Source organism: Biomphalaria glabrata, chromosome 12, assembly GCF_947242115.1.
Source record: "Biomphalaria glabrata chromosome 12, xgBioGlab47.1, whole genome shotgun sequence".
NCBI classification, from domain to species: Eukaryota; Metazoa; Mollusca; class Gastropoda; family Planorbidae; genus Biomphalaria; species Biomphalaria glabrata.
This window is the reverse complement of record NC_074722.1, coordinates 8,022,751-8,050,477: the sequence shown is the minus strand read 5'-3', so window position 1 is coordinate 8,050,477 and position 27,727 is coordinate 8,022,751. Positions and strand designations below refer to the sequence as shown.

General features: G+C 34.2%; 1 protein-coding gene across 1 annotated transcript; it reads left to right on the top strand.

The window, feature by feature from the left end:
- The first annotated feature begins 1,557 nt into the window (after positions 1-1,557).
- Positions 1,558-27,506, top strand: LOC106059858 (protein HIRA-like). Its single transcript, XM_056005377.1, has 27 exons — positions 1,558-1,701; positions 3,997-4,059; positions 5,666-5,779; positions 6,669-6,854; positions 6,961-7,056; positions 7,235-7,317; positions 9,000-9,077; positions 10,174-10,341; positions 10,856-10,900; positions 11,197-11,253; positions 11,592-11,662; positions 12,021-12,126; positions 12,370-12,561; positions 12,683-12,768; positions 13,338-13,548; positions 15,961-16,040; positions 16,835-17,038; positions 17,179-17,335; positions 19,301-19,381; positions 19,796-19,950; positions 20,093-20,254; positions 20,667-20,725; positions 21,174-21,276; positions 22,358-22,471; positions 23,779-23,942; positions 24,827-24,918; positions 26,739-27,506. The coding sequence occupies exons 1-27, from the start codon at positions 1,665-1,667 to the stop codon at positions 26,853-26,855; spliced, it is 3,081 nt and encodes a 1,026-aa protein (XP_055861352.1). The 5' UTR covers positions 1,558-1,664; the 3' UTR covers positions 26,856-27,506.
- Positions 27,507-27,727: the final 221 nt, after the last annotated feature.

The following is a 27,727-nucleotide window of genomic DNA, read 5'->3' as shown; positions in this document are numbered from 1 at the left end:
CAGGCAAGTAAAATCTTCTTTCCCTTGTTTAGGGTTAGTAGACGTCCGACAAAAGGATGCAATGTCTTCCTTTTTATTGTCGTGTCCTACGGCCAGCTGTATTTGCCTAAGGAGTGAAAATGATCCCTTTTAACTTCATTTTTTTTTTTACTGTAAAGGCATAGAATCTTTTCATCGAATGGTGTTGTTTGTTATTTGTATAGGTATCGGTTGCAAATAAGGGCATCAATGATTTAGACCTTCATGTAGCTAGCACACAAAGGAAGCACTGATTGAGACCGTCATGTAGCCAGCAAACAAAGGCAGCACTGATTTAGAGACCGTCATGTAGCCAGCAAACAAAAGCAGCGCTGATTTAGCCAGCGAAAAACACCGCGATATCGTGATATGATAAGAACATGGAGTCTTAAGGTGCGTAAAGGAGGCTAAGAAGACGAATGCAAGACAATTTTGACACACTCTTGCAGTCTGCATATCAAACGTGCATTGAATATTTGGAAAAATTATTGCGCCCGTCGAGGAATTCAAGTGCTCTCGTTTAATGTTTCTACATACATAAAAAAAAAAACAACACTTTATTGTCAACGATGTTTAAAAAAATGCATTATGAAACAAATATGACGGTGTTCTCGGTTTTAGACGCTAATAAAAAAAAATGGAGGATACGTCACAATATTTAGAGTCTACCAACAATAGACAAAATGAGTCGGTGGTAACGCTAGCTACAACGTAGCTCACATTTTAAGTAGAGAGATGAAGCCAATTTTACGACGAATAAAAAAAAGGATAAACTTATGCTATCACATTAATCAATGTAGATCAAAGTAGATCAAGTACTTGATCTCACGTTTCTAATAAAATCATGCCCTGGCTATAGTTAAAAAAAAAACAGAAATGGAAAAGTGGTTTGAGTGCTGGGACAAGTCCGAAAAAGACCATGAGGAGCCCGCTGACCGCACTTCCCAGTGATGGAGGCTGTCAAGGCCTGAGCAAGCTATTATAGTGCAGGACAGGCCACTGTCCTGTTGGCTCACATTTCTCACGGCTACGGCCAAATTTCGATTCACGGTGCCCCCGCTGCGGGGAAGAAGAGGAAACCGCGTGCCTCATATTCTGTTTGAATGCCCCAGACTTGTTGATCTCCGCCTCGACATGTCTGGGAAACCAAAAATTCTCGACCTGTATGGTGACATTTATGCATTACGCAAGGTCTCTGTCCAGGGCTTTTGCAAGAGAGGAATTAAGCCTCTCAAGCCCTCACTCAAATGGAGTTTGGTGATGATGAATAAAATAGTTTCAATTTCATTTCGTTTTTGTACCTATTCCTTGAAGTGGCCCTCGACACGACAATCGAAAATTAAAACGGTCCGCAGGTCGAATTAGGTTGGACATCACTGGTGTAAAGCTATTACAAATTTAATTACATAACAATTAACATCCAAACGAATTGATACAAGCACGCTTAATATAGCATCTAGCGGGGTTTTTGTTTTTTCTTCGTATGTTTCTATTTCAACAGAAAATCCTAGTCTAATTTTTATATTTCTGTAGCGGCACAACGACCGGTAACTCTCGCTGTCGAACATGAATCAAAATATGCTTTAAAATTGTGTTTTACTTAGATTTATGTCTAAAACTCTAGATTTCTAAATCTAAGTACCACAATGAGAGTCGTTAAGCCTGGATGGATTAATCATGATGGTAAATACTAGATATAATTTTACAATATAGAATATTAGTTTACGTAACTAGAGTCTAGTAGTCAGTAGTCACAAGAAACCAAGAGTGAGACAGTGAGTGACTGAGTCTGAGTGAGTGTCAGTCACTGTCACTACTCAGACTACTGTCAGTGAGTTGTGAGTGTCAGTCACTGTCACTACTGTCAGTGAGTTGTGACTCTCAGTGAGTAGAGACAGTAGAGTCTTAGTCTACTGTAAGTAACTGTAGGGTATCACTCAGTAGAGTATAATTATTTATTGAATATAAGTATTAAGTAGAAGTTGAAAGTCACTGAAAGTGTGTAAGTACTGTAAGTCAGTGTAAGCAGGTTCACATTCGAAAGTTCAAAGTAGATGAGATGATACTGATAGATCTAGATTTCTAGATAACTAGATATCTACAGTGCGAAGTTCGAAAGTATTAAGCCTGCTAGCATCAATTTTGAAGTTTGGATTTTTATAGCCCCGTAACGGTCTGACCTATGAAAAAACTGATGGCATCTATGAATTCCTCGTCCTTTTTTCTATGAAAATAAATTGGATTTAATGCATCACTAGGTCACTAGGCTTAGTTAAAATTAAATACGAGGTCAAAGAGGTGTAGGTTTAGGTATCGTCAAGTGTACTTTTCCTCGAGCGGATTTTTCCACAGTTAGTAAGCTTGATCGGGTTGATGGAAGGTTCAAACAGATCAAAGAAAATATATCTAAAAACATGTATTAATATTTACTTTTCACTATGAAGTCATTTTCTTTTTACTCCAGTGCAAGAACACCATCCATTGCACCATTTCCCACCCTCCACAACTTCAAATAGTCTCTTTGATCTGATGAGCCATCTGACTTAAAAATAGCCTTAAGCCCATGACCCATTTCCTTCACTACCGGGTAGTAAAAAAGAATAATTCCACACCTCCTGAGTTTGACCTCACCATGAACTTAGCCTTTACAAGGAAAAGGAAATAGTATGTGTCGGAAGTAAAGAAAAAAGGTGCATGCACAGTAGCAATATAGTAGTAATTTGGTAAACATTCAAATAAAAAAGTTTTAGCAATAAAAAGTGAACTGTTCGAACCTCTCGACAAATAGGGGCTGCTCGAACTTCACACTTTACTCTAGATCTAAAATAATTACAAATCTAATAAGTAAAGAAGTTCACTTTCATTGTCATGTATTACATAGACTGGACTAGTTTTCTATTTTTATCAGAATTACTATCATTTAAGATAGGTCAGCCTTAATCATAGTCATAGTAGATATTATATTTATAATATATATATATATAAATATATGATAGTTACATAGTAGTAGTAGATTAGTAGATCTATGAATTTTTTATATTAACTAGTTACTAGTATAAATTGTAATTATTATTAATTATATATATACTTAGAATTAGAACCTATCTGTCACATTATTGTTTGATAGTTAGTGACATTTATTGTTTGTGGACCACAAGATTCACTTGTTTTATATGAAGAATATGATCTCGCACGGGGAAATAAAAGGGCCCACAGCTGAATTTTGGGGTGTTAATCACATGGTCAAGCAGTAGATCTCAGAAATATTGTAGAAGACAGACGTGTCTTGTATTTAAGATGAACGTGTTATTAGCTATGTATTTGATGAATTCATTTGGATTTAAACACTATTGGTTTATATATAAATGTGAAATATTAGACACGATTTTTTGATGGCTGAAGTTGTCAATATATTGTAAACCAATTACTTATCATAAAATAAAAGTGTCGTCTTCTACTTATTGTGTATTTTGAGTCTATATGTTGTGGTGATACTACTCAGTAACTCTGGTGGACGTGCGCAACAACAAGTTTGGCGTGGATAAAGATATTTAGTTAATACACTAAGAACACTCTCATACCAGAAGAGGTATCCATAATAATACAAAAACTACACTCATTCAAGAAAAGCCTGACACTATCAACACTAGTCACTCTAGTCTAAGTCTGTCAGACTCTGGTCACTAGTGTAATCTGAATAAGTCACATTTAAGTTTTTATCTAGATCTAGATTCTATATATAGATTTAAATTTAGTGATTAAATTCTATATGTATGTCCTATGACTATGGCTATGAATGATCAGGTTACCCTAGAAATCACTTGAACTTGGCTTCTCTGTAAATAGGTATAATAGGAATAGAAGGGACTTAATTTTGAATATTATTTAAAATTCTTCTGTCATGTTTGAAATTAATTCAGATTACTGGTTAAAAAGAGATGAAAACTTTTTGTTTCATTTACACACATCTACATTTAGGTAAACCAATATTCTCTGTGGATATCCATCCTGATGGCTCACGTTGTGCGACTGGTGGCCAAGGTGAGTAAACATTTCTTTTTCACCTATTTTTTTGTTCTAAAGTGTCATTTGATGATGTCAGTTAATCATACCAACATTTTGATTATATTTTTTAGATGCATATTGATGTCGTATTACATATATTAGTTGATTTTAGTTAGGAAATAAAATGACCATTCCACACTGAGATGTCTTATTCTGGAAATGTACTTTGAAAGAGATGCTATCTTTCTTTTCTGGGAAAGTATTGTTATAACCCTATTGGCGGCACGATAGGGTTAACTGTGTGTGATTAGCTGACATATGTGACACAGGCCAGTAATACAGTTTAGCGTGCTATATCGAAGGGCAAGGGACAGTACTGGTATGAACTTTGCTTGTGAATAGGACGCGTGTTATGGTCATCTGATCATAAGCCTGCATGGACCAGAGACAAAGAGTATGTAAGGCAGGGCAGTTCAAGACAGGACAGCGAGTAGACTGGGACTGTTAGTCTGCCATGAAGTCGGTCCTGGTGGAGTCCTCAAGTGAATGTACGAGTCCAGGAAGAGATAGAGACAGTAGAGTTTACTAGTTTAGTACGGTGATGTACAGTATAGCATTTTTAGTGTTGATGTAATGCCAATTGTGTCATATTGGCTGTTTTAATTGACTATTATTAAAGCACCAGATTATTTGGAGCCTTGTCATCAAGTTCTTGATGTGTTAGATGTGCTGTGGTGTTGTGTTTAGCAGTGTTTACAGAAGGCCTGATTAGGAGAGATCGTAACAGTATGTTAAAAGAGATACTCGAGAGAGCCTCTATTTAACATGCATAACTAGATTAACACATGGATAAGCGTAAAATAAAAGTATCCCTTTAAGACTTTGCAATCTCTTGGGGAGAGGATGTAATGTTCATATGTTTTTATGGCCGAGGTTAACAAGAGTGTCATGTGGCCAGCACAAGGACCAACAGCCTTTACTTTCCCCAACTGATATTGGGTACCTCAAATTGAGAATCCCAGTCTTCACCAAGTGCTTTACCACTCAGCCACCATGCACATGCATAGCACATAATTATCTTAATATTTAAGAAACAGTTTCATCAGATCTGGATGAAGTAGTTGGCTCCTCTCACTCTCCATTAAAGCTAGAACAGATTTAAACACTCCTTTATTCCATTGTCTTTTAAGGTGTTTCATGTTGTTGTCCCTGAGAAGTAAACAGGAGCTCAATTCATCAAGCGTTGGTTGTGTGTGCGTTTTTTTTTTCTCTTGTGTGTATATGTTGTTTGTGTTTGCATGATCTATATTATTAATTTTTACAGTAGTAATAGTGAGCTGGGCATTTGTAGTCAAACAGGATTTCCCTTTGTTTGAACCAATAAAATAATCTTAATCTTATATAAGAAGATAAGATGATGTCTTCCCATTCTGGGACAACTCTTTGAAAGAGATGCTACACTGTCATCCAATCAGAGAATAGCAATTAGAATGTGATGCTTGTTCACTGCATTATAAATATAACTTTTCATGATTGTAAAAATGACTCAAAAAGAAATAGTTCATCTGATATTTGATTACAGACAATTTCTGAATTAAAAATTTATTACCAATTACGCTTAATACTGTTTTGATATATTCAGGGGATGACTATGGAAAAATTGTGATTTGGAACATGGAGCCACTCAGAAATGAGGCTCTTGAAGCAGATGAAGCCAGAGCACCAAAGATGATTTGCCAGTTGGATAATCATTTTGGTAAGATTGTATGTTAAAAGGTTTCATTCTACGAGGATAAGCAATTCTTTGTTATACATGTCACATATGGGGGTAAAACAAAAGTTCAAATTGGAGTGGGTTTTTTTAGTGAATAAAAAATGGGTGTGGTTTTTTTAGTGAAATTAAAATCATTTCAAGAAGATATGCATACAATTCAAGATTAACTCTATTGAATTTTGATAATTAAAAATTGTACACAAATATGGTGATGTTTCGATGGACTTGTTTTGGAAGAACACATAGATTGGAGATTATATAAAGGGAAAGGAAGTTAGGAATTGGGATAGCCAGTTGATGTGTTTTCTACTTAAATATAAGCCACTATTTTATACACTTTATTGCTTCATTTCATTGTGCTTGAAGTACCTAAAGATTATTACGGGATATTATGTTCCAGATAATTAAAGCTCAAGTCATCATTTGTTGCCTGTCTTCTACCATTTCCTTCCATCCCTCTGTCACATTCATTTGGGAGACTAATGCACACTATGTAAAAGTTCCCCTTTCAGACCTTGCGATCTATGGGTTGGATAATGCAAACTTCACATGTTTCCATGGTTAACGGGGGTGTCATGTGGCCTGCACTATGACAAATCACCTATACTTTCCCTTTACTTTTCCCCAAACTAATGTCAGGTACCCATTAAAGCTAAGTGGACTCAGATCTTTGTTTGTCTGACAGTACTGACCTGAAGTGTAATACATATAATCCATGATTTTAAGAATAAATACCTATGAACTTTAAAGAACAATAGTATCAACTGTAGTTGAAGTAAATGAGGTTGATATAATTAAGTTGGTGCTGATTTTGAAGATAGAAACTTTTAAGAATAATTTATTTCTTGGTAAACTTTTTTTTATTCTCCAGCTTGTGTCAATTGTGTGAGGTGGTCTCACAGTGGTAAATTTCTTGCTTCTGGGGGAGATGACAAACTTATCATGATCTGGCAGACGGGTCGTACTGCAGAGCCTTCTAAGGCTTTTGGATCTAATGGAAGCATTGTCATCCATGAGAAGTGGCGACCTGTTTTCACTCTCAGAGGTCACTCTGGAGGTTCGTCATAGTAATCATAAAAACAAAATAATATAATATTTTATGTATAACTATTTTATATAGACATGAAATAGACTTTTATATAATAACATTCATTGATTTTTAGATGTCCTTGACTTGAGTTGGTCCCCCCAAGATGTGTGGTTAGCTTCTTGTAGTGTTGATAACACTGTAGCTATTTGGAATGCTTTAAAGTTTCCTGGTAATAATTTTCAAACATAATCTTTAAATATAATTGCCGTTCTAATTTTTTATTTATAATTCTTTTTTGAATCTTTGGTAAATAACAATTATTAGCATTTTTTAATTACCTTGGAAATATAATTATCGAACTATGGATAATTGTTTCACTATAATGATTTGACTTTTTATTTATGCAGAGCAGCTAGCAACCTTGAAAGGGCACACTGGGTTAGTGAAAGGAGTTACATGGGACCCAGTTGGCAAATATGTGGCGACACAGGTAAAAACATTCACTGAAGCCACTTGGAGTGGTGACTGATTTTTATTGTTTGTCTTCTTAATAGTCTGTAACCTTATTATTTTAGTACTTTATTGTCTGGTAATCTGATTAATTAATCTGATTTTATTGCGTTATAGTCTGTAACCTTATTATTTTAGTACTTTATTGTCTGATAATCTAATTAATTAATCTGATTTTATTGCGTTATAGTCTGTAACCTTATTATTTTAGTACTTTATTGTCTGGTAATCTGATTTTATTGCGTTATAGTCTGTAACCTTATTATTTTAGTACTTTATTGTTTGATAATCTAATTAATTAATCTGATTTTATTGCGTTATAGTCTGTAACCTTATTATTTTAGTACTTTATTGTCTGATAATATAATTAATTAATCTGATTTTATTGCGTTATAGTCTGTAACCTTATTATTTTAGTACTTTATTGTCTGGTAATCTGATTTTATTGCGTTATAGTCTGTAACCTTATTATTTTAGTACTTTATTGTCTGATAATCTAATTATATATATATGGCTCCTTTTGTCTCGAAAGGCAATGGATGCGCCCAAGTGAGTCACTGGTTTTGGCTTAATCTTGAGACGGGGCAGAATCTGGTGTGGCTAATCAAGCCAATTCTAGAACGGCAGACTTTGCCACAATTCGTACATTTGTATGCCTCTGATTTAGGGCTAGCAGACAGGGCAGCTTTCTTTTTTTCCCTCTTGATTAAAGCCGCTTCAATTCTTTTGTTCTCAGCAAGGGTTGTCCCAGCACACACAGTCTGTCTCCATGCACTCCGGTCTTTGGCTATGTTTTCCCACATACTTTCACTGATGCCTGAGGCTCTCATGTCTCGCTTGCAGACATCTCTATATGTTAGTCTTGGGCGGCCCTTGGGTCTGACTCCTTCCACAAGCTCAGCATATAAGATATCTTTCGGGATTCTACCATCTGGCATGCGGGTGACATGTCCGAGCCAGCGTAATCTCCTTTGTGTCAGGAGAGCATACATGCTGTTCATATTGGCCAGTCTCAAAACTTCCTGATTGGAGACATGGTCCCTCCAAGAGATGCCCATTATGCGTCTCAGGCAGCGCAAGTGGAAACTATTCAATCTGTGCTCTTAGTACATGTATGTTGACCAGCTTTCACTGCCATAAAGGAGAGTGCTCACAACACAGGCGTTGTAGACTAGGATTTTGGTCGCTGTGGTCAATTTACCATTTTCCCAGACGCGCTTGGAGAGTTTTGCCAATGCTGTGGTAGCTTTTCCTATCCTTTTTGTCAGCTCGATGTCTAAGTCTAGGTTACTGACAATTGTTGAACCCAAGTAGGTAAATTCCTGCACCACTGAAAGGGTGTGGTTCCCAATTTGTATTATAGGTATTTCTGCAACGTCTTGTGCCAGGATTTCGGTCTTGGAGAGACTTATAGTAAGGCTAAACTCTTGACAAGCAGCTGCTAAGGCGTTCACTAGCTTCTGTAGACCTCCTTGTGAGTGAGATACGAGTGCCGCGTCATCGGCATGCGTTATAGTCTGTAACCTTATTATTTTAGTATTTTATTGTCTGATAATCTAATTAATTAATCTGATTTTATTGCGTTATAGTCTGTAACCTTATTATTTTAGTACTTTATTGTCTGATAATCTAATTAATTAATCTGATTTTTTTGCGTTATAGTCTGATGACCGCACTCTAAGAATTTGGCGTACAATGGACTGGCAACAAGAAGCCCTGATATCGGAGCCTTTTAAAGAGGTGTGTATGTTGTGGGTGGTGCAAAAAAAATTTATATGAAAGTCGCTTTCTAGTTTCTTGAAGCTAATTACGTACATGCTAGCACAAAAGAACAGAAAAAAAATTAAAGAAATTAAAAAAAAAAAAATTTCATACTTTAAAGATTGGACAAAACAACTAAAAAAAAGAATCAAGATAAAAATTACATAGAATTTAAGCCTAGATGAGTAAGTCTCTTTTTCACCATATGTGGGTGGCTAAGAATAAAAATTATTAATAATAAAATTAACAAACAAATTCAGCAATAGTTTAATTTATTTTAATTAACAACTGTTTTTAACAAATACAATAACATTAAAAATAACAATAGAGTTGAAAAAACAATTAGAATTATTCCAACTGTCTTGGCATTATATAAATTCTGTGAAGTCTTCTATTAATATTCTTAAAGTTTGTACTTCTTAGTATAAAAATTTCTACAAGATTTAAATTAGTTTATGCTCAACATTTCTTATAAACTAAGCTTAATAGCTTTTTAAAGAGGCCTGTAGCTTTGCTGCATTGTAAAATAGTTGCAATGATTTTCTGTTTATATCATTTTAACCATTTACAACAAAAGAGCAAATTTTACAACAAAAAAAGTCTTAGCTCACTATTTACTTATGTTAGAAGTTGTATCTCACTATTTAAGCTCACTATTTACTTATGTTAGAAGTTGTATCTCACTATTTACTTATGTTAGAAGTTGTATCTCACTATTTACTTATGTTAGAAGTAGTATCTCACTATTTACTTATGTTAGAAGTTGTATCTCACTATTTACTTATGTTAGAAGTTGTAGCTCACTATTTAAGCTCACTATTTACTTATGTTTGAAGTTGTATCTCACTATTTACTTATGTTAGAAGTTGTATCTCACTATTTACTTATGTTAGAAGTAGTATCTCACTATTTACTTATGTTAGAAGTAGTATCCCACTATTTACTTATGTTAGAAGTTGTATCTCACTATTTACTTATGTTAGAAGTTGTAGCTCACTATTTACTTGTTAGAAGTAGTATCTCACTATTTACTTGTCTCACTATTTACTTGTCTTATGTTTTTCCTTCATGACAGTGTGCTGGCACCACACATTTCTTGAGACTCAACTGGTCACCTGATGGTCACCACATAGTGTCTGCCCATGCCATGAACAACTCTGGGCTGACTGCCCAGATTATTGAAAGGGCAGGTTTCAGAGCCACATTGGATTTTGTTGGACATCGGAAAGCTGTAACAGTAGTTGTAAGTGCACTCTTACTGTCCATGCAATTAGAATGGGAGCAACAGTCTTTTGATCTTTTAACCTCTTTTGGCACAAACATGTATGTCCCTAAGTTTTTTTTCTTTCCATGGGATTTTTTTTTCTTTTGTTCTTGGCTATGAAGACAAAAAGATATTAAAAAGTTTTAATTATAAGCCTTTTTATGTTCTTTGACCTCATTAATTGTTTGTAGCTGATGAAGGGCCTCCAAACATTCTTTGTTTTTTACTTTGGTCCAGAGTGCATGTCTAATGTATAAGCTATACAATTATTCACCCTTGCATTTGTAAATCTGTATATATTTTTTTAATAGATGAACTTAAATGGCTCAATGTTTTTAAATTTTTTATTTACTTATAAGTATCAGACCAGATTGATATTTGTTTTTAGAGAAGGGGAATATGGATACTATATATACCGGTATATCAACTATTGAGACTTTCAGTTTTTCTTAAACCATGTCTGAAGACTTGTATAACTAATGTTGTATTGCAGAGATTCAATCCAAATATTTTCTCCAAGAAATTCAAATCTGATAAGGTAATTATTTTTTTTTTACATTTCTGTTTGTAAATAATATGATTAGATGAAGTTGTCATAGATTGCAGTACATTTAAAAATTACTATTATATTCAAGTATGAGTGTATGTAAACTATCATTAATATGGCTTTAAAATATGCTTTTTTTTACTATTTAAAACATTGTTAGGTTGACACAGTCTTACATATTTAAATTTTTGTCCTAATAATATTTCCTGTTAATTGAGAGAGCTCCCCAATTAGTTTCTAATTTCAATTTTCTATGCAACCAAAAAAAAAAAAAATTCTATTTCTAGTCTCAACAGTATTCATGTTGTGCTATTGGCAGCAAGGATAGATCACTTTCAATTTGGGTAGGTCGTTTTGCAATTCTATTTATGTTTTCGCTTGCTATATCTTTAAAGCTACTGTTGTGCTCATCACTCCTCAGAAGTTACAATGCTGCTTGAAGTGAATGAAAGATGAAAATAGTTTAAATTTAGAATTCATTCAAAACATTTATTTGACATTTCTCAACTCCATTTTGTTAGCAGACTCTATAATAATAAAAATGTATTGCAAATGCTACATTTCTATTTAGTACTATTTACTATACTAATACTTCAGTAGTTAAAAAAAAAAGGATGACTGTTATTTATTGAAAAAAAATAAATACAACAAAAAAAAATAATAATTTTCACGTTGTTATCAGTTGACAGCTTTAAAGCGACCACTTGTTGTTATGCATGATCTGTTTGATAACTCCATCATGGATTTAAGTTGGTAAGTGATTGCTATTATATTACATTAGCAAACAAAGGTTGGCAATTTCTTTATTCATGTTTTTGAGATAGATCATTTCTACTTCATTCTTCATGCAAATTACTTTCAAGTTTTTTGAGGACAACTTGCTTAACAGTAAAGCTCTTGGCTTTATAACCTAGAGTTCTTGAGTTACAATTCCAATAAAGATAATATAATATAGTAATATAATTTAAATCTCATAAATGCCTGTGTTAAAGTCTAAAGATAAAATTGCCTTTTTTTTTTTTTAAAGAACTTACTGAAAATTATAAGAATGGCAATTGTTATCTATAAGTGAATGTTTTACTGTTAGAGCATTTTTTTTTTGTTTCTCCAGGAGTCAGAATGGGCTAGAGCTTATGTGTTGTTCTATCGATGGATCTGTGGCTTTCATGGATTTTACTAAAGAAGAGATTGGTCAGCCCATGTCTAAAGAAGGAGTGGTATGGAAATTTTTTTTTTTTAAATAATATCACATTTAAGATAATAATATAATATCTTCTTGAATTATTTAAAAAAACAACAACTATTTTTTATAAACATGTTTAATAAATACCAGTTTAAAAGTTGGACAAATCTAAATTCTACATGTTACAAAAATTGTTTTTCTTGTATTGTTTATGACGTATTTGTAGTGTTCAAATTTGAGAAACTGTCTGAACCTAATTTGAAGAAAACTATTCCAGACCGATTTTCTTGAGAACATCTATGGCAAGGGTATCTCGCTGAATGCTGCAGCAAACAAAGGAAGCCAGATTATAGAGTCTGCTGCCATGTTGAACCTTCAACAGCAAAAAAATATGACCACTGATTCCCTTCTGCTGACTCCTAACAAGAACAGTAACATGTCAGCCAGTGGTGACAGGGGCCCTTTCAAGGTAATTTTGATAAAAAAATTATTTTTTTTTACTAACAAATTTAAAAGAATGCACAAAGGCAAAAAAAATAATTTTTATATACAAAAATAAATTTTTTTACTCTCTGAATTTTGGTCCTTAGCCCAGGGATAAACAAATTGAGACACGTACAGCTGATGGAAGGAGAAGAATCACTCCAATATTTCTGGCACCACAACCTGAAGTTGGGTAAGAACTTTGACTGTTTTTTAACCCTACCAGTCCTGAACCACTGAAACTAGACTGTTTCCTATGTCCTGTGCTCCTTACTTTGCTTACTATCTTTGCAGCTCTAGATGTAATGAAAATCAAGATTTTTTTCTAATCAATCGATCTCTCACAGTATCATTCAATGGAAGTAAAAACATTATTCTTTATACAATTTTTAATTCTAAGAGTCTAAATCAACTAAAATATCATTCAACTTAAGGCTCATTACACACCTAGAACTACATTATATCTGCCTGGCTCATGTTTATTACAAATTTTCATGTAAAACCACACCAATTCAAAGAAAAAAAAAACATGGGTGCAGCCATTTGCAAAGCTAAACATACCTTTATTTTGATTGGTTGTTTATTTTTAGATTTGGATTCATTTTTTTAATTTAATCGGCAAGTACCGAAAAAGCGGTCCACTGGTCTGGTAGTGTTAATACTCTAATCATATTGCACAATGGACATACATTCTTGCCTAAAGCATCAAAACTGATCAAAACTATTTTTACTTTATGCTTTTAAAATATTTTTTTGTCACAGGGAAGTTCCGCTGCCTTTCTCTTCCAACTCCAATATCGAGTTCCACTCTTCATCGGAGAAGAGCAAAATTGTTGTGGAAAAGCAGAACAGAGTGACAGTTCCTGGGATGGTGTCCCCTTCCTCTGGGTCCAAATCTACACCCTCCTCTCCTAGCCACACTCCATCCTTGTCCTCTGTGGCAAGAGATGTGTTTGCCGCGAAAGAAACTCAGGTTGGTCATGAGTTATCACTTTCACCTTTTTATTCCGAATCTGAATTTGAATTTATAATTATTTTGTTATAAATATTACTATTTAAGTTTTGGCTGTATATTGAAATTTAACAAACAAAATGGTGAGATTTTTTGTGTTGTTACTTGTTCATTTGAAGTTTAAATTGAAGTTGGCTCTGCTTTAGTTGGACATTATTTCATATTTTCAGGATTTAATTTAATCTGACTTGTTGTTTCTTGAGTCCTTAAAAGCAGTACAAAAATACAAATGAGATTAGAAAAACATGCCAGGAAAGCATGAAGAGTAAAAAAATAATAAGAAAACAGGAGATATGGCTGGATTACTGACAGACATATGTTCAAATAATTCATTAAAAAATTTGATCTCAAATGAGAATCATGACTTATATTTTAAAGAAAAAAACAAAATGGGAGACTGGACATATTGAACATGTTAATATAAGATTATAAGCAGGGACATTTTCTCTTTACAGATTGTTGTCTTTTTTTACCAGGCATTATGTGGGATTTTTCCATAGGCTTTATTCCTGCATTATAATGAAGTTTATGGTGGTGAGTGCCCTCCCTATGTTTGAAGTGTAGGAGTCCTTTAGGGCTAATTGAAACTAAAATATCCATGAGATATGGTGTGGTTAGCCAATGGTTTATCTCTCCTATTCAAAATTTGCAATGACAAAAATGTAACTAGTGCCCTGGGCATAGTCTGTGAAATCATTCCTTTCACTGTAGCACTTATTTTCAAGACCCTGACACGAACACAGATTGTAAAGGAACTTCAGCTCAGCAGCTTAAACCTGGCTAGAAGAAGATAATGCAGAATATTGGTTTAGAACAGGGGTGGGCAACATTTTTGTATCGAGGGTCGCATTAAAAATATATATATATCTTAGAAAGATAAGCTTGTTGTGTAGAATGTCTTTTAATTCATATATTACGATTTTTTTAAATTGCTGTTGTCTTTTTATATCACAATATCCCCGCAAATATACAGTTGTACTTAATGTTCAGTATTTTACTTCTTACACTCGTGCATAATGTTCCGGAACTGTGAAACTATCTTACTAGTTGTTACCTCTGTGTGTGACTGCTGTCAAATTACAGTCAGTCAACATTGACCAGTGATTATACTTGTTGAGTTTCCACAAAAAATGCTTCCTCACTGAATGAGACAATTTATGTTTCGGAAGTTAAATGTCGGGACGAGCGAAGCCTGCCCTTATGGAGCATCACTAGAGAATGCTGACCATGTCCTTTAATGGTGCATACTAAATCAAGGGACCCGAACAAGACTCTCCAAAGACTATTCGGAGAACTGCCTGATCTGGAAACCACTACGCGGTTCATCTCAGATACAGGATTACTGATCTGAACCCTCCAACATGTAAAATGAAAACGAAGAGGAAGAACTGATGTATGTGTACCCAAATAGTGTGAACAGCAGCAAGGTTTTTTAAAGTGTGGAAATACAGCTTCTGGCACCCATAATACTCCCGTGGTAGTACTGACTGGAACTTCTCTTTGCTCTGGAGCTGAGTCGGCTTCTCTTAATAAGTGTTGTACTTTTAATCATTTCTCTAAAGATAGTTTCACCTTTCAGCAAAAGAAAATGACAAAACTATTTTTTTTTTGCTTGCCTGTAGAAATGGGAAAGCCTTGTTTGAAAAGATTTAACATGCATTTACATTTCATATGTAAACAATCAATTGAAATAGTGATGATACAAAACATGAAATGTAGTCTACCACTCTTCATTAAAAATATTGTTAACAAAGTCACAGTCAACATAACAATTTCATCCTTGCGATTTTTATTTTTCTCCTTTGCCTTGCTCATGCTAAGATCATGGATACATTGGATTATTTATCATAAATTACCTGTGGTTAGCTCCCCTAGCTCTACTTAATTGTATTACTTATTTCAATTATTGAACTAAAAGTGTACATCATATGCAGCTTTGTGCAAACTTTCCTGTTTTAAGTTAATGGTTCTCAGTCAAAGATCGAGCTCCATCAGTTGTCACATTTGCCATCTTGTTCCAAGCCTACACAACACTCAGACATAGTGTCTTGAATAGAGTGTATTGATGTATAGCCAATAAGCGAAATCTCCGTTTACTGAAAACTTCTTATAATGAGACAGTTTCAATAATTTATATATATTTTTTTTTAATATTTTCATTTTCATATCTATATAATGTGGGCACACCTGATTGCTGTAGGTGTCGGCAGGCCACATAAAACACCTCGGCGGGCCGCATGTGGCCCGCGGGCCGTAATTTGCCCACCCCTGGTTTAGAACATTTTGTCAAATATTATTCAAGTTTAAAGTTTAAAGCAATGTGTTTCTAAATGAATTGAATAAGTTAGCAATATTTTATTTTTGTATTTATAGAAGCCCCCAAGTGAAACAGTTACAGATACACCCATTCGTAAATCACAGTCGGAAGTGACACCTGAAAATATTCCTACAACGTAAGTTGGTTTGCTTCCCTCTGAACCATGTAGTGCTTTCTTTTAATACTGTATGATCAAAGAATTGTTGGTAATCACTCTCACTTCTGTTCTACCAGTCTTCACAGTTTGCTCTGGACACAATTTTTTCAGGCCGTTTAAGAAGAACATCCCCTCATTTCCAAAGAAACTCAATCTGAGCAATTCTTTTCTCAGAGCATATTCTTCTGTCATATGTTAAAACATTTGGAGTCAGAATGTTTGTAACTCTGGGGAGAGATAATGTATTTAAAACCGACAGAAAATAATATATTTGATGTATTTAAAGTTAAGTTCAAGATGTAAAGATAAAATATGTAATTATTTCAATTTTCAATTCTCTATTAAGGCTGCAGGTTGTGTGGTGTGTGCTCTAGACTGTTGTCTTGGTGGTCCTGGGTTCTAACCCTGCCCTATGCTATCCCCGTTATCCTGCGGGAGTTATAAGTTGAATTAATCCCTTTTATACTTTGTAGAGAGAAAAGTTTGAAACTAACAATAGACAAGTGATAGAATCATAGTGCATTCAGAAAGTTTAGAGCATGAAATAGCGCTAAACAAAAACAATTGGTACAAATATTTCTAATCACACAGATTTATTGTTGTTTATCCAGATCTATTACAAATATAATTACACGACTGATCCAAACTAATTGATACAATTACACTTAATGTAAGCTTTGTTGTTTTTTTTAACATTTTTTTTTTGTTTTTCTTGTTTTTATAGCTTTAGAGACTTTGTGTTTTAAAATATTTATTTTAAATATTGTGATTAGACCTGTCAAACCAGACCAGTCAGAACCCTTGGATGAAAAATCCCAACAACTGCCAACAACCCCACTTCAAGCACCATCAGCAGAAAAATCCAAACAGGGCGGGCAGGATTCTGGGAAAGATGTGGCACTAGTCAAAGATAAACTCAAGACACATCTTACAGGAGGAAGTCTTAGCCTGAAGAGAAAGCTAACAGAAGACAAAAGGTCTTGTCTTTCATCTTTTTGAAACATTTTCTCTTAAGATCTTTTTAAACTTATAAAAAAAATATATTTATTTTTTTTTTGATAACTGGAAAGAAAGGTTTCATCTATACTTATTTAGTTTCATCGCTTTACGATTTCAGATCTGCAAAGAGGGGTCGGCCGAGCAAATCTGATCAAGCTGCTAGGGAGGCAGCAATGGCGGCAGCAGTGAAAGAGGCTTTAAGCAGCATGAATAACATTGCTAGAATAGAGACACCCTCGGCTGCTGGTGCAACGGGAGCATTAACAATGTCACAGGCAAGTCTCACCAGTAAACCGTTCAAATGAGCAGAGTAGAACCTGCTTTACATTTTGAAAGTTTTAGCTATTTTGAACTTCCCCTAATGAATGACTTGGTAATGGGCTTTTGAAAGGATTACCTCATTTTTTAGTGATTTAATAGATTGTGATCAAATAATGCCAGTCAGTGGCGCACTGGGTGACACCCACCACAGGGTGACACCCAAGTGGGAAAAATTCACTTTTCCAAAACGCAACTTTTAAGAACAAAAATTAATGCCTCGAATGTTTCTCACAATGTAAGTATCAACATGTCCCAAACCTTCTTTAATTTAATTCTATTTGACTTTATTAAGCATTGTAGACGCCAGGAGAAAGAGTTTTTCAAGCTCAGAAATGTAGAAAAACGTTTTGCGCCAGAGGCTTCGCCCTGAACAACTCTGAGTGAATTTAAGGCACTCCCCCAAACATCTTATCTGACCAGTTGAGACAAACGTGACATTTTTTGTTGTAATGTGTTGAAAAACACATAGGTGTAAGCACCTCACACACTATTCCACGCATAGGGCAAGCTCTCTCCACAGAAATCAGTCTAAGGCGACTTTCACAGCAGGTGCCAACGAAATTCACGACTTCTACAAAGCTGTGACACCAAGTTAGACGTGGACGGCCATGTTTTTTATTTCCTCTTTTCGGTTTTGTGTTAAGGTTGACTTAGTAAACGTGTTTCGTCTTGTCGAATGGTATGTCACGCAAATGTCAATAGACGTTCAGTCGCCACTTCCCTTAGATGACGAATGCCTGTGTTCGAAAATATTTCTATTTGGTAACATTATCTCATGAGGATTTGTAGAATCCTTCTCAGCCATCACTATTCAGACTCTTTTCAACCTTCCATGTCTTGAAGCGTACATGGGATAATGATTGTATTGAGTAGCTGGATTTCAATCTCTAGGCTAATTGATTTGTTTGTTCAGATAGGCCATACTTATTGAAAGAGGCTCCTGCTTTCCAATCCGACATGCAACATCAATATATCTATATCTCCATCGCTTAAGATAACACTGCCTAAATAGGTTAACTTTACATTTTGTTCAAGACCTGTATGACCAATGTTAATGGTGAACTGAGTAGACTGCACCCTTTGTGTATAACTTTGAGGGCGTCTTTATCTGTCATCTCGTGTATACATTTAATTGTATTTCAAAGTAATGCTATGTTGTCTACAAAATTCAACTCAGTTTGGTTTACGTCATGGGAATATGTATGAACACTTTTAATGTATTTTTATGACATGGTCGATGGCTACAAGAAAGAGAAATGGGGATATGATACACCTTAATCTCATATCCGTATCGATGTTGAAGAATTCCACCTTCTGTTGTGAGATAACAGCTTGATTAGCTTTAGACATGTCCCTTGTTGCGGGATACCTTAATTTGCCTTTTCGGAAGCAGCTGAAAAACACTAGTATAATTAAAGACCTGTTCCGTAAGGAGCTCTTCTATTATCTCTAGTAAAAAAAAATATGTTCAACTCAAGGTTTCTCAATTCTATGATTGTACATTTGTAATTTATACAATAACGTTTGATAAATGTGAAAAACAACGCCATTTTAAAATGGCATTGAAAACCATTTTTCAGGTATAACCAATTTATTAATTAGCTTACAGTTTTATTGTTCAACATAAAGAAACAAAATAAACGATAGTTGTTTTTGCGGGAAGATTTTTTTTTTTCCTGGGGGGAGGGGCGTGGTGACACCCCAATCTTATCGCACGGGATGACACCAACCCTAGTGACGCCACTGATGCCAGTGATTGTAAAGAATAAGCTGACATTTATCACAGGGCCTACACACTGGTAAAATCTTATAGATTGAAGATCTAGACTTATGTGATTCATTTTAATGATGTGATGAGACTAAACATAAATGTAACACTAAATTGTTAATTGTTAATTTTATTTTGTGAAACTGTCTAGCTAAGGGAGACCAAAGTTGTGTCTTCTGTCCCAGATCTTCAGTTACCTGCCCTTAGTATTAGTAGCACCACTTCAAAAACAGTAAGTACTTCAACTTAGGACTAATATATTTTTTGTTTTGGAGAAACATTTATAGCATGAACATTTCTTAATATTCATTATTTAAAAATTCAGATTTTTATGTTGTTTTATTGCGTTTTAAAATCTTTGTCACTGGTTTGGTGGTCAAGTGTTAGCACCATTGGCTCAGGAACTGAGGGGTCGCAAGTTCAAATCCCAGTGAAAACTGGAAAGCTTTACTTTGCTATTTTTAGGACGTACGTGGGTCAGCTCATGACCAAGCACCTTAAATTTACCAGACAGCTGGGAAGAGAAGATCGTTGTGCTAGCCACCTAACAATATCATTCATTTTTGACTTGATGAGCTTTACATTATCTGCCCCATGGGCTGCGTTGCCTGAATTTGGGAACTTTACTTTTTTTTTTAAATTTCAGATTCAAGGTCAAATGGGAGATGCCCACTCTATTGTTTTAGAAGTGGAGAATGGCAATGACTCTGGTGGAATTCATAGGTTAAGATGTTTGCAAGGTGGTCAAGTAGTTTGGGATCACATGCTGATGTCTAAAATCTGTGCAGTGGCAGGATCAAGGTATGTAACCTGACACAAGAGCCAACAGTTAACAGTCTATAAAATAAACAAATCTGAGTTTAATTTTTGGTTGAGTATTTTGTACATCTTTAAAGCAGTTTAGAGAGTTTGGTGAATGAATAGCATTTTGTTGTGTCCCCAGTCAAACTCTGTGTGCTGCCTGTCAGGATGGAACATTATCAGTGTTCAGTAAGAAAGGCAGGAGGTTGCTGCCCTGCCTTGTGCTGGGTTCCCCGCCAACATTTCTCTCATGCAACGGACACTACATCATGGTTGTCACCACAAAAGGGCTGCTATTCGTCTGGTAACTCAATCTGGTTCACTATTGCTAAATGTCCATTGTCCATTAAAAGGACTTCATTATTTATGAAATTTCAGACTAAAAGACTCTTTATGTATTGAATAAAAGACTATTTAGAATTGAACACACATATGGGTGTTTTGGATGTGATTTGTTTTACCTATTTTTTTTTCTAAGAAAATTTTTTTTTGCATAAAATTTATTTGCGACTAAATTTCTGAGTTTTGAGTTAAGCAGAACAAAAAGAATCATTCAGTCTAATGAAATCACACTCCATCCAGTGCCATGTACACACTAATTTGGAAGAAAAATAAGAAAATGTCAGAGGTCACAAAAGTTGATGAAACACATTAAACAGATGTACATTTTTTTCTTAAATACATTTTTTAAAATATTATTTTTATATTTGTTGTAGGAATTGTCAGACATTGAAAGCTGAAATTAAGGAAGTGTCTTTGACAGCTGTAATGTCTGGTAAGTAGTAGTACTTAAAGGTAAATGGTTTTAAAATATCAATATTAGGTTAATATAATGATCTACTAATATTGGGCTTGGCTTACATAGAACCATTAACGCTGATGGAGTTTTTTGTTTGTTTATAAGTTCATCATTTTTTTGGACAAATAGTTCAGTAAAACACGAACAAAAAATGTGATGTTAGTGTGCAAAAAAAAAATATTGGGAGAAATAAGATTTGTAAATCATTAACTTTCATCAATAGCCAGTGCTATAAAATAGAAAGAAATACAAAATACTGTGATTAACAGCACATGATTCCCTCCTGTGTATGTGCCAATGTTGTTGTTTTGTTTTGTTTTTTTCACAAGCAAGCATGCTCAATCTTTGTCATGTATAGTTTGAGTGTTTCAGGTGTTAAAATCTTTCTGAGTATCTGATCTATCGATGCCATCTTTCTCTCTAGAAAAGGACACAGTAGATCAGTTTAAGCTGACCACACAAGGTGTGCCTATTGTCACACTTACAAATAAGAAATCTTATAGTTTCTGTGTCAACATCGGATGTTGGTGAGTGCTACAGTATTGTTTACACCCTTGTCTATATTTCAGTTTTGTTTTTATTTCATTAAATCACTTTTATTTTTCAAAGGCAGTGTTTGAACTAGTGCCTATTGTAATAGGATGTGTTAGATTCGAATATAGGGCAGGAAGTGATAGGGTGTTAACAGCAGTTTTTTAAACTTCTAGAAAAGAAGAGCTCATTAGGGCTTGGTCAGAACAAGAACACAAACTTGGTGACTCTTTTTTTAGTGAAAACTAGATGTTTATAGCTATTTTATTTTTTCTGAAAACTTTTTAAATGAAGGTGCCTATACCATAGTGTATAAGACCTATCTGGATAATTAGGTATTTAAAATAAATAGACATATTTTTATATTAATTTTTTTTTATTATCATATAGTAATTTTTTTTGTAGTGCTACCTTACTTTGCTTAGACTTAAACTGTTAATAGACAGTATTGGTTTAATCTTATTCTAACGAACTCAGACACTGGACATGAGTTGGAATGGGTTAGTAGCAGATAGTTATAGTTATATCCTACTCCAATTGTATCAAATGAAATGATACCGGTACTATTATACTTGTCTTTTCCTTTGGTTCAAATGTATTTAATTGTAAGTAAATGTATTAATTGAAACAATTATTTCTTGCTGAGCAGAACTTGAAAGCATTTCACTTTTTGAGATAGTTTTGTGCTTAAGTTCTTTCACACCAGACAAAAGTTTGTGAAATGAAATATTGATTTCAAACAAAGACTTTTTATCACAAAGATTTAAATTGCTATTTTAACTTGTTAGATATTCCATACAATTCTAAACACATATTATTTTAGGACATAACATTACATTCTTCATAGAAGTCACATGATGACCAATTGAAAACAAAATGTGTACCCTCCCATGGTTCTTTCTGTAATAGCTACATGAAATTATTAGTTTTTTTTCTTGCGAATCTCAAATTGGAAAATCAAGATAGAAACTAGATATTGGACACAGAATGCTAGATTTAGAATATTAGATTGGAGATAAGTATCAATGATAATACTTAGATATCATATTTAATTCATATGTTGTACATGTCTCTCAGGATTTTGGCTTTTAGTGGTGATGACAGACTTGAAAGCTTCTCAAACCACCATCACTGCACTCCATTCAAACATAAACCAATAGGACCCTTAGCTGCCTTACAGAAATCCAACAGGTTAGCTCACAGAGAATATAATTTTAGCATCACCTTAAAATATGTCATTGATGTAAGCATCACCTTAAAATATGTCATTGATGTAAGCATCACCTTAAAATATGTCATTGATGTAAGCATCACCTTAAAATATGTCATTGATGTAAGCATCACCTTAAAATATGTCATTGATGTAAGCATCACCTTAAAATATGTCATTGATGTAAGCATTACATTAAAATATGTCATTGATGTAAGTATTACCTTAAAATATGTCATTGATGTAAGTATTACATTAAAATATGTCATTGATGTAAGTATTACATTAATATATGTCATTGATGTAAGCATTACCTTAAAATATGTCATTGATGTAAGCATCACCTTAAAAATATGTCATTGATGTAAGCATCACCTTAAAATATGTCATTGATGTAAGTATTACATTAAAATATGTCATTGATGTAAGTATTACATTAAAATATGTCATTGATGTAAGTATTACATTAATATATGTCATTGATGTAAGCATTACATTAAAATATGTCATTGATGTAAGCATGGCTGCCTGGTCGTGCAGTTTGCACGCTGGACTGTCGTTCAGATTTATCGATGGTCCCGGGTTCAAACCCTGCCCGCTCCCATCCCCCGTCGTCCTGCAGGAGGTTTGGACTAGGAAGTAATTATCTTCAACTCTGAAGGAACATCCGAAACATGTAAAACATTTTACAAAACAAACATTACATTAAAATATGTCATTGATGTAAGCATTACATTAAAATGTCATTGATGTAAGCATTACATTAAATACATTTTTTAGAATTCATACTCCAACCCCTTCATTTCTTTGGTAATTGTGGGAATAAAAAAAAAATAGGTGTTGTAAATAGGATGTCCCATACATGTATCTTTTTATCATTTCAAGTAAAATATATGCCTTAAACTTGATTTGAGCTGAACTGTATTTGCTGAGTGCTTAAAAGCAGCACAGAAACCTACTACTATATACCCCCCTTTCACACATTTCCATTAAAGAGATAGGACCACAGCATATTTTAGCTTGGAAGACATACTTCTCTAAAGTAATTAAAAAAAACAACAACACCATATGGCTCCTTGATGATGAAGAGGCAAAGCAAAAGATGAGAACAAGGGATCCTCCCACACTCTAGATGTAGACCTACAAATGGTAGAGTATAGAGAAGAATGATAGGTGCTGGTCATCAGTAAACTTATGGCACACTAGCAATGCACTTGGCTTAAGGAACATTTATTTTTATGTTCAGATAGGGCAACATTTTTAATTTTTTTAATTATTTCATTTTCAGGCCAAGTATACAGGTATCTAGATCATTCCAGTCCAATCCAGGTGCCCAGCAGTCCATGACCTTGAGCCATCTTGAGAGTCAGATCACCTCAAGTCTGGCCTTACAGTCCCCCACAGAATATCAGTTTTGGTTGGAAACATATATACGTTACTTGGCGCAAGAAGGTGAGTGCCTTAGACAGAGCATGTTTTTGTATTTGTTTGAATAACCCGTAAATTATGTGAATATTTTGTGCATTCTTATTGTAAAAAAGAACAAAATAGAAATATTGGATGCAATTCAAAACAGATGGGGGCTGAGTGGTAATGCACTTGGCTTATGAACTTAAGGGTCACTGGTTTGAATCTTCATAAAGTTCTTGGATTTTGAACTAAGGGATTTTTAGAATGCCCGAGTCCAATTAATTCTAGTAGGTACCTGATATTAGTAGGGGGAATTAAAGGCGATTGTTGGCCTCAAAACACCATCGTTAACCATGGCCATAGAATCAGATGACCCATAGATCATGAAAGAGGAACTTTCATTTTTTTTTTTAAATTCAAAACAGAACTGAGCTCCTGTTATTTCAACATTCTTATAGCCAAACAAGTTGGGTTTTCTTAGTTACAACATTCAAACTCAAACAAATTTTAATGGACTAACTTCTACCCTGAGTTTGAGGGCTGAGTGGTAAAGCACTTGGCTTCTGAACCTAGGGGGTCTCAGGTTTGAATCTCATTGAAGACTGGTGCTACGAATTTCTAGATGTTTAGGATTTCACCTAGGTCTTATGGGTATCTGAATTTACTTGGTGGAAAAATAAAGGCGCTAGGATGTGTGCTGGCCACAGGACACCCTCGTTAACCATTGGCCATAGAAACAGATGACCTTTACATCAATCTGCTCTACAGATCACTAGGTCTGAATTATTTTTTCCGCCATGAGTTTGACCTTTTGGTCACTTGTTGAGTAATGAAGTGCAACAAGAAAAAGCCATACAGCCAATGTGCACTTTGTTACTTGGAAGCTTACATACCTGAACCTGTTTCTAATCTAAAGATTGTTTCAGGTGTTGAAGATAAACTCCGAGAGGTGTGTGATGAGCTCCTTGGTCCCCTGTACAAATCAAAAAGTCAGAAATCTTGGTCCCAGTATGTTCTGGTAAGTACTTTTGTCAACTAACTCTAACATTTAGTGGGATATTTGGTAATTTTTTTAAATTTTACATGTAGTTCCCAGGATTTTCATTAAATTGTCATCTGACTTAGCCAAGCTGATTTTTTTTTTTTTCTAAATTGGAGACATACAGTAAGGGTAGATAACTACACGTTGCTAGCTATTTCAACATATCCAGTGTACAGAATAAAGTGTTTATTGATTCATTTTGATAAACCAAATTTCTAAGCTCTTTCGGTTGAAATTTTTTTTTTAAATTATTATTTAAGAAATTCTATTTAATTATTCAATAGTGATCTTTTCATATAGCGTTGACATTGTTTGAAGTCTATTGTGAAAGTCCTCAATAAAAAAAAATACTACTAACTATTATACTTTATTATACTACTACCTTTTGTAGGCTGTTAAAAAAAACAGTTCAAGTTAACAGTCAGTGGTTAAGCTAGTCTGTTCTCAAATGAAATTTTAAGTTTGTAAGTTAAAATGCAATAATCTAGATTTCAAAATGCTAATTAAATATTGAGTCCTTCCATTCTTCTGGCACATTTATCTCATGGTACTATATAAATGGTACACATTTATCTCAGGTTTATCTCTTGGTATGGTACTTTATGAATGGTGCACTTCATAAAAGAAGATGATTACGTCCTACGCGTCATGCATTTAGTCATGCATATTAACCAATGACTTAAATTCTGCCAAGTCACTGGTTTTCCTGGCTAGCTCAGGCAACCCATTCCATGCTCTAATAGCACTAGGGAAGAAGGAGTATTTGTACAAATTTGTCCTAGCATATGGGACGAGGAATGTGCCTTTATCTTTGTGTCTTTCAGAGTATTTTATTAAATTTTGTTTTTGTATTTGAAGATTATGGTTCAGTGTTTTATGTATGATTGCTACTTTACTTTTGAGCCTTCTGTCCTGAAGGCTTTCTAAATTTAGTGATTTTACTAAAGGTGTTACTCTAGTCAAATGTGAATATTCATTTGTTATGAATCTCACTGCTCTATTTTGTGTCTGTTCTAGTTTCTTAATGTTTTCTTGAGTTGAGGGGTCCGAAACGGAGGATGCATATTCTATTATTGGCCTAACCAAGGTTAAATAACATTTTAGTTTTATGTTCTTATTTGATTTATAGAAATTTCTTTTAATAAATCCTAATGCTTTGTTTGATTTTTTTGTAGTTTCATCAATATGTGGATTCCATGACAGTTTTTCATTTATTATAACACCTAGGTATTTTGCGTTTTTAGTCTGTGTTACTGGTTTGCCATGAATAAGATAAGTGGAATTAATTTGTTTTAGTTTTTTTGTTACTCTTAACAACTGACATTTTAGACATTTTTCTGGGTGGAAAGACATGCTCCAATTCGATTCCCATTTCTGTAATTCATCTAATTCTCTTTGTAAAATATCTGTGACTTGTGTTGTTTTTATTGTTCTATATATTATGCAATCGTCTGCAAATAATCTGACTTTTGTTCCTGAAGTAATGCAATTTGGTAAATCATTTATGTAAATTAAAAATAGTAGTGGACCCAAGACTGTTCCTTGAGGTACACTTGAGTTTACTGTTATCGGTGTTGATTTAGAGCCATTTATTATTACAGTTTGTTCTCTCCCTATCAGAAAATCTTTAATCCACTGATGCAGTGGACCATTAATGCCGAAATATTTTAATTTTTTAAGCAAACTATGGTGGTGAACTTTGTCAAAAGCCTTAGAAAAATCTAGTAAGATAGCATCTATTTGTTCACTATTATCTAAACCTTTTGAAAAATCATCAATTCCTTTGTTGTTTGCAGGGCCTAGATAAAAACAGCATTCTGCGTAATATATTACCCTCTATTGGAGCCAACCTCAAATTCCAGAGATTGTACACAGAATACAAGGAACAACTGGACACACTACAGACAACATAAGAACTAATAGGAACAACTGGACACACTACAGACAACATAAGAACTAATAGGAACAACTGGACACACTACAGACAACATAAGAACTAATGTAATTGACATCTTCTCAGGACTTGCTGCCAGCCTTGCTGTTATCTGACTACCAAGCTTGAACAGTATTGGGTTGTGCTAAGTGAACTTCATTGGGAGGTCATGCCTCAACATGGATGAATATGCTCTTATTTGAAGATCCTGCCAAAATTGCCATCAACCAAGTACTATTTACTGTTAGAATCAAAAAGTCATTTAGGCTGTGCTATGATTACATTAAATAAATGAAATGATGGGTCATAGAAGTTCAATGCATGGGTATTATTTATGGTGTCATCTAATTGTAAGAGGTGAATGCTTTTTTAAATGTAGTGGAAGATTTAACTTTAGTTGTTTCCCTTTTCTTGTTTGAAAGTATAAGATCAGAATTGTTGAAGAGTGTGTGACCCATGTTTGATAGAGGCGAGGGGTAATCTGTCAGAAAACATTATTTACACACCATTGTATGAAAATGTATTATAATTTTACTTCACTTCAAATGCGCTGTCATTTTACAGACACCTTTAATTGTAATATACTTTCTTTTTATTATGAACAACAAAAATTAAAACTTGTTTCTAAAAAGTATTAACACTTTATTTTCATTTTTTTAAATTGACAATTGTTTAAATGAACATTTAAATGAGCTGAACAATCTGAAGGAACCTCAGTGGTTAACAAATTCTCCAGCCACCTGGTTCTGCATGCATTTGAAGCATGGCTTTCTAGATTAAAATAATAATGGGTTATGCTTACACCCAACATTGTTTGTATATCTTCAGAACTCTGTATCAGGCAGTATTAAT

Excerpts from the sequence above, each read along its gene's own strand:
- LOC106059858 (XM_056005377.1), top strand. The coding sequence starts at position 1,665 with ATGAGAGTCGTTAAGCCTGGATGGATTAATCATGATG. Across the intron at positions 1,702-3,996 it reads TGGATGGATTAATCATGATG|GTAAACCAATATTCTCTGTG; the intron begins GTAAATACTAGA and ends ATCTACATTTAG. Across the intron at positions 12,562-12,682 it reads GTGACAGGGGCCCTTTCAAG|CCCAGGGATAAACAAATTGA; the intron begins GTAATTTTGATA and ends TTTGGTCCTTAG.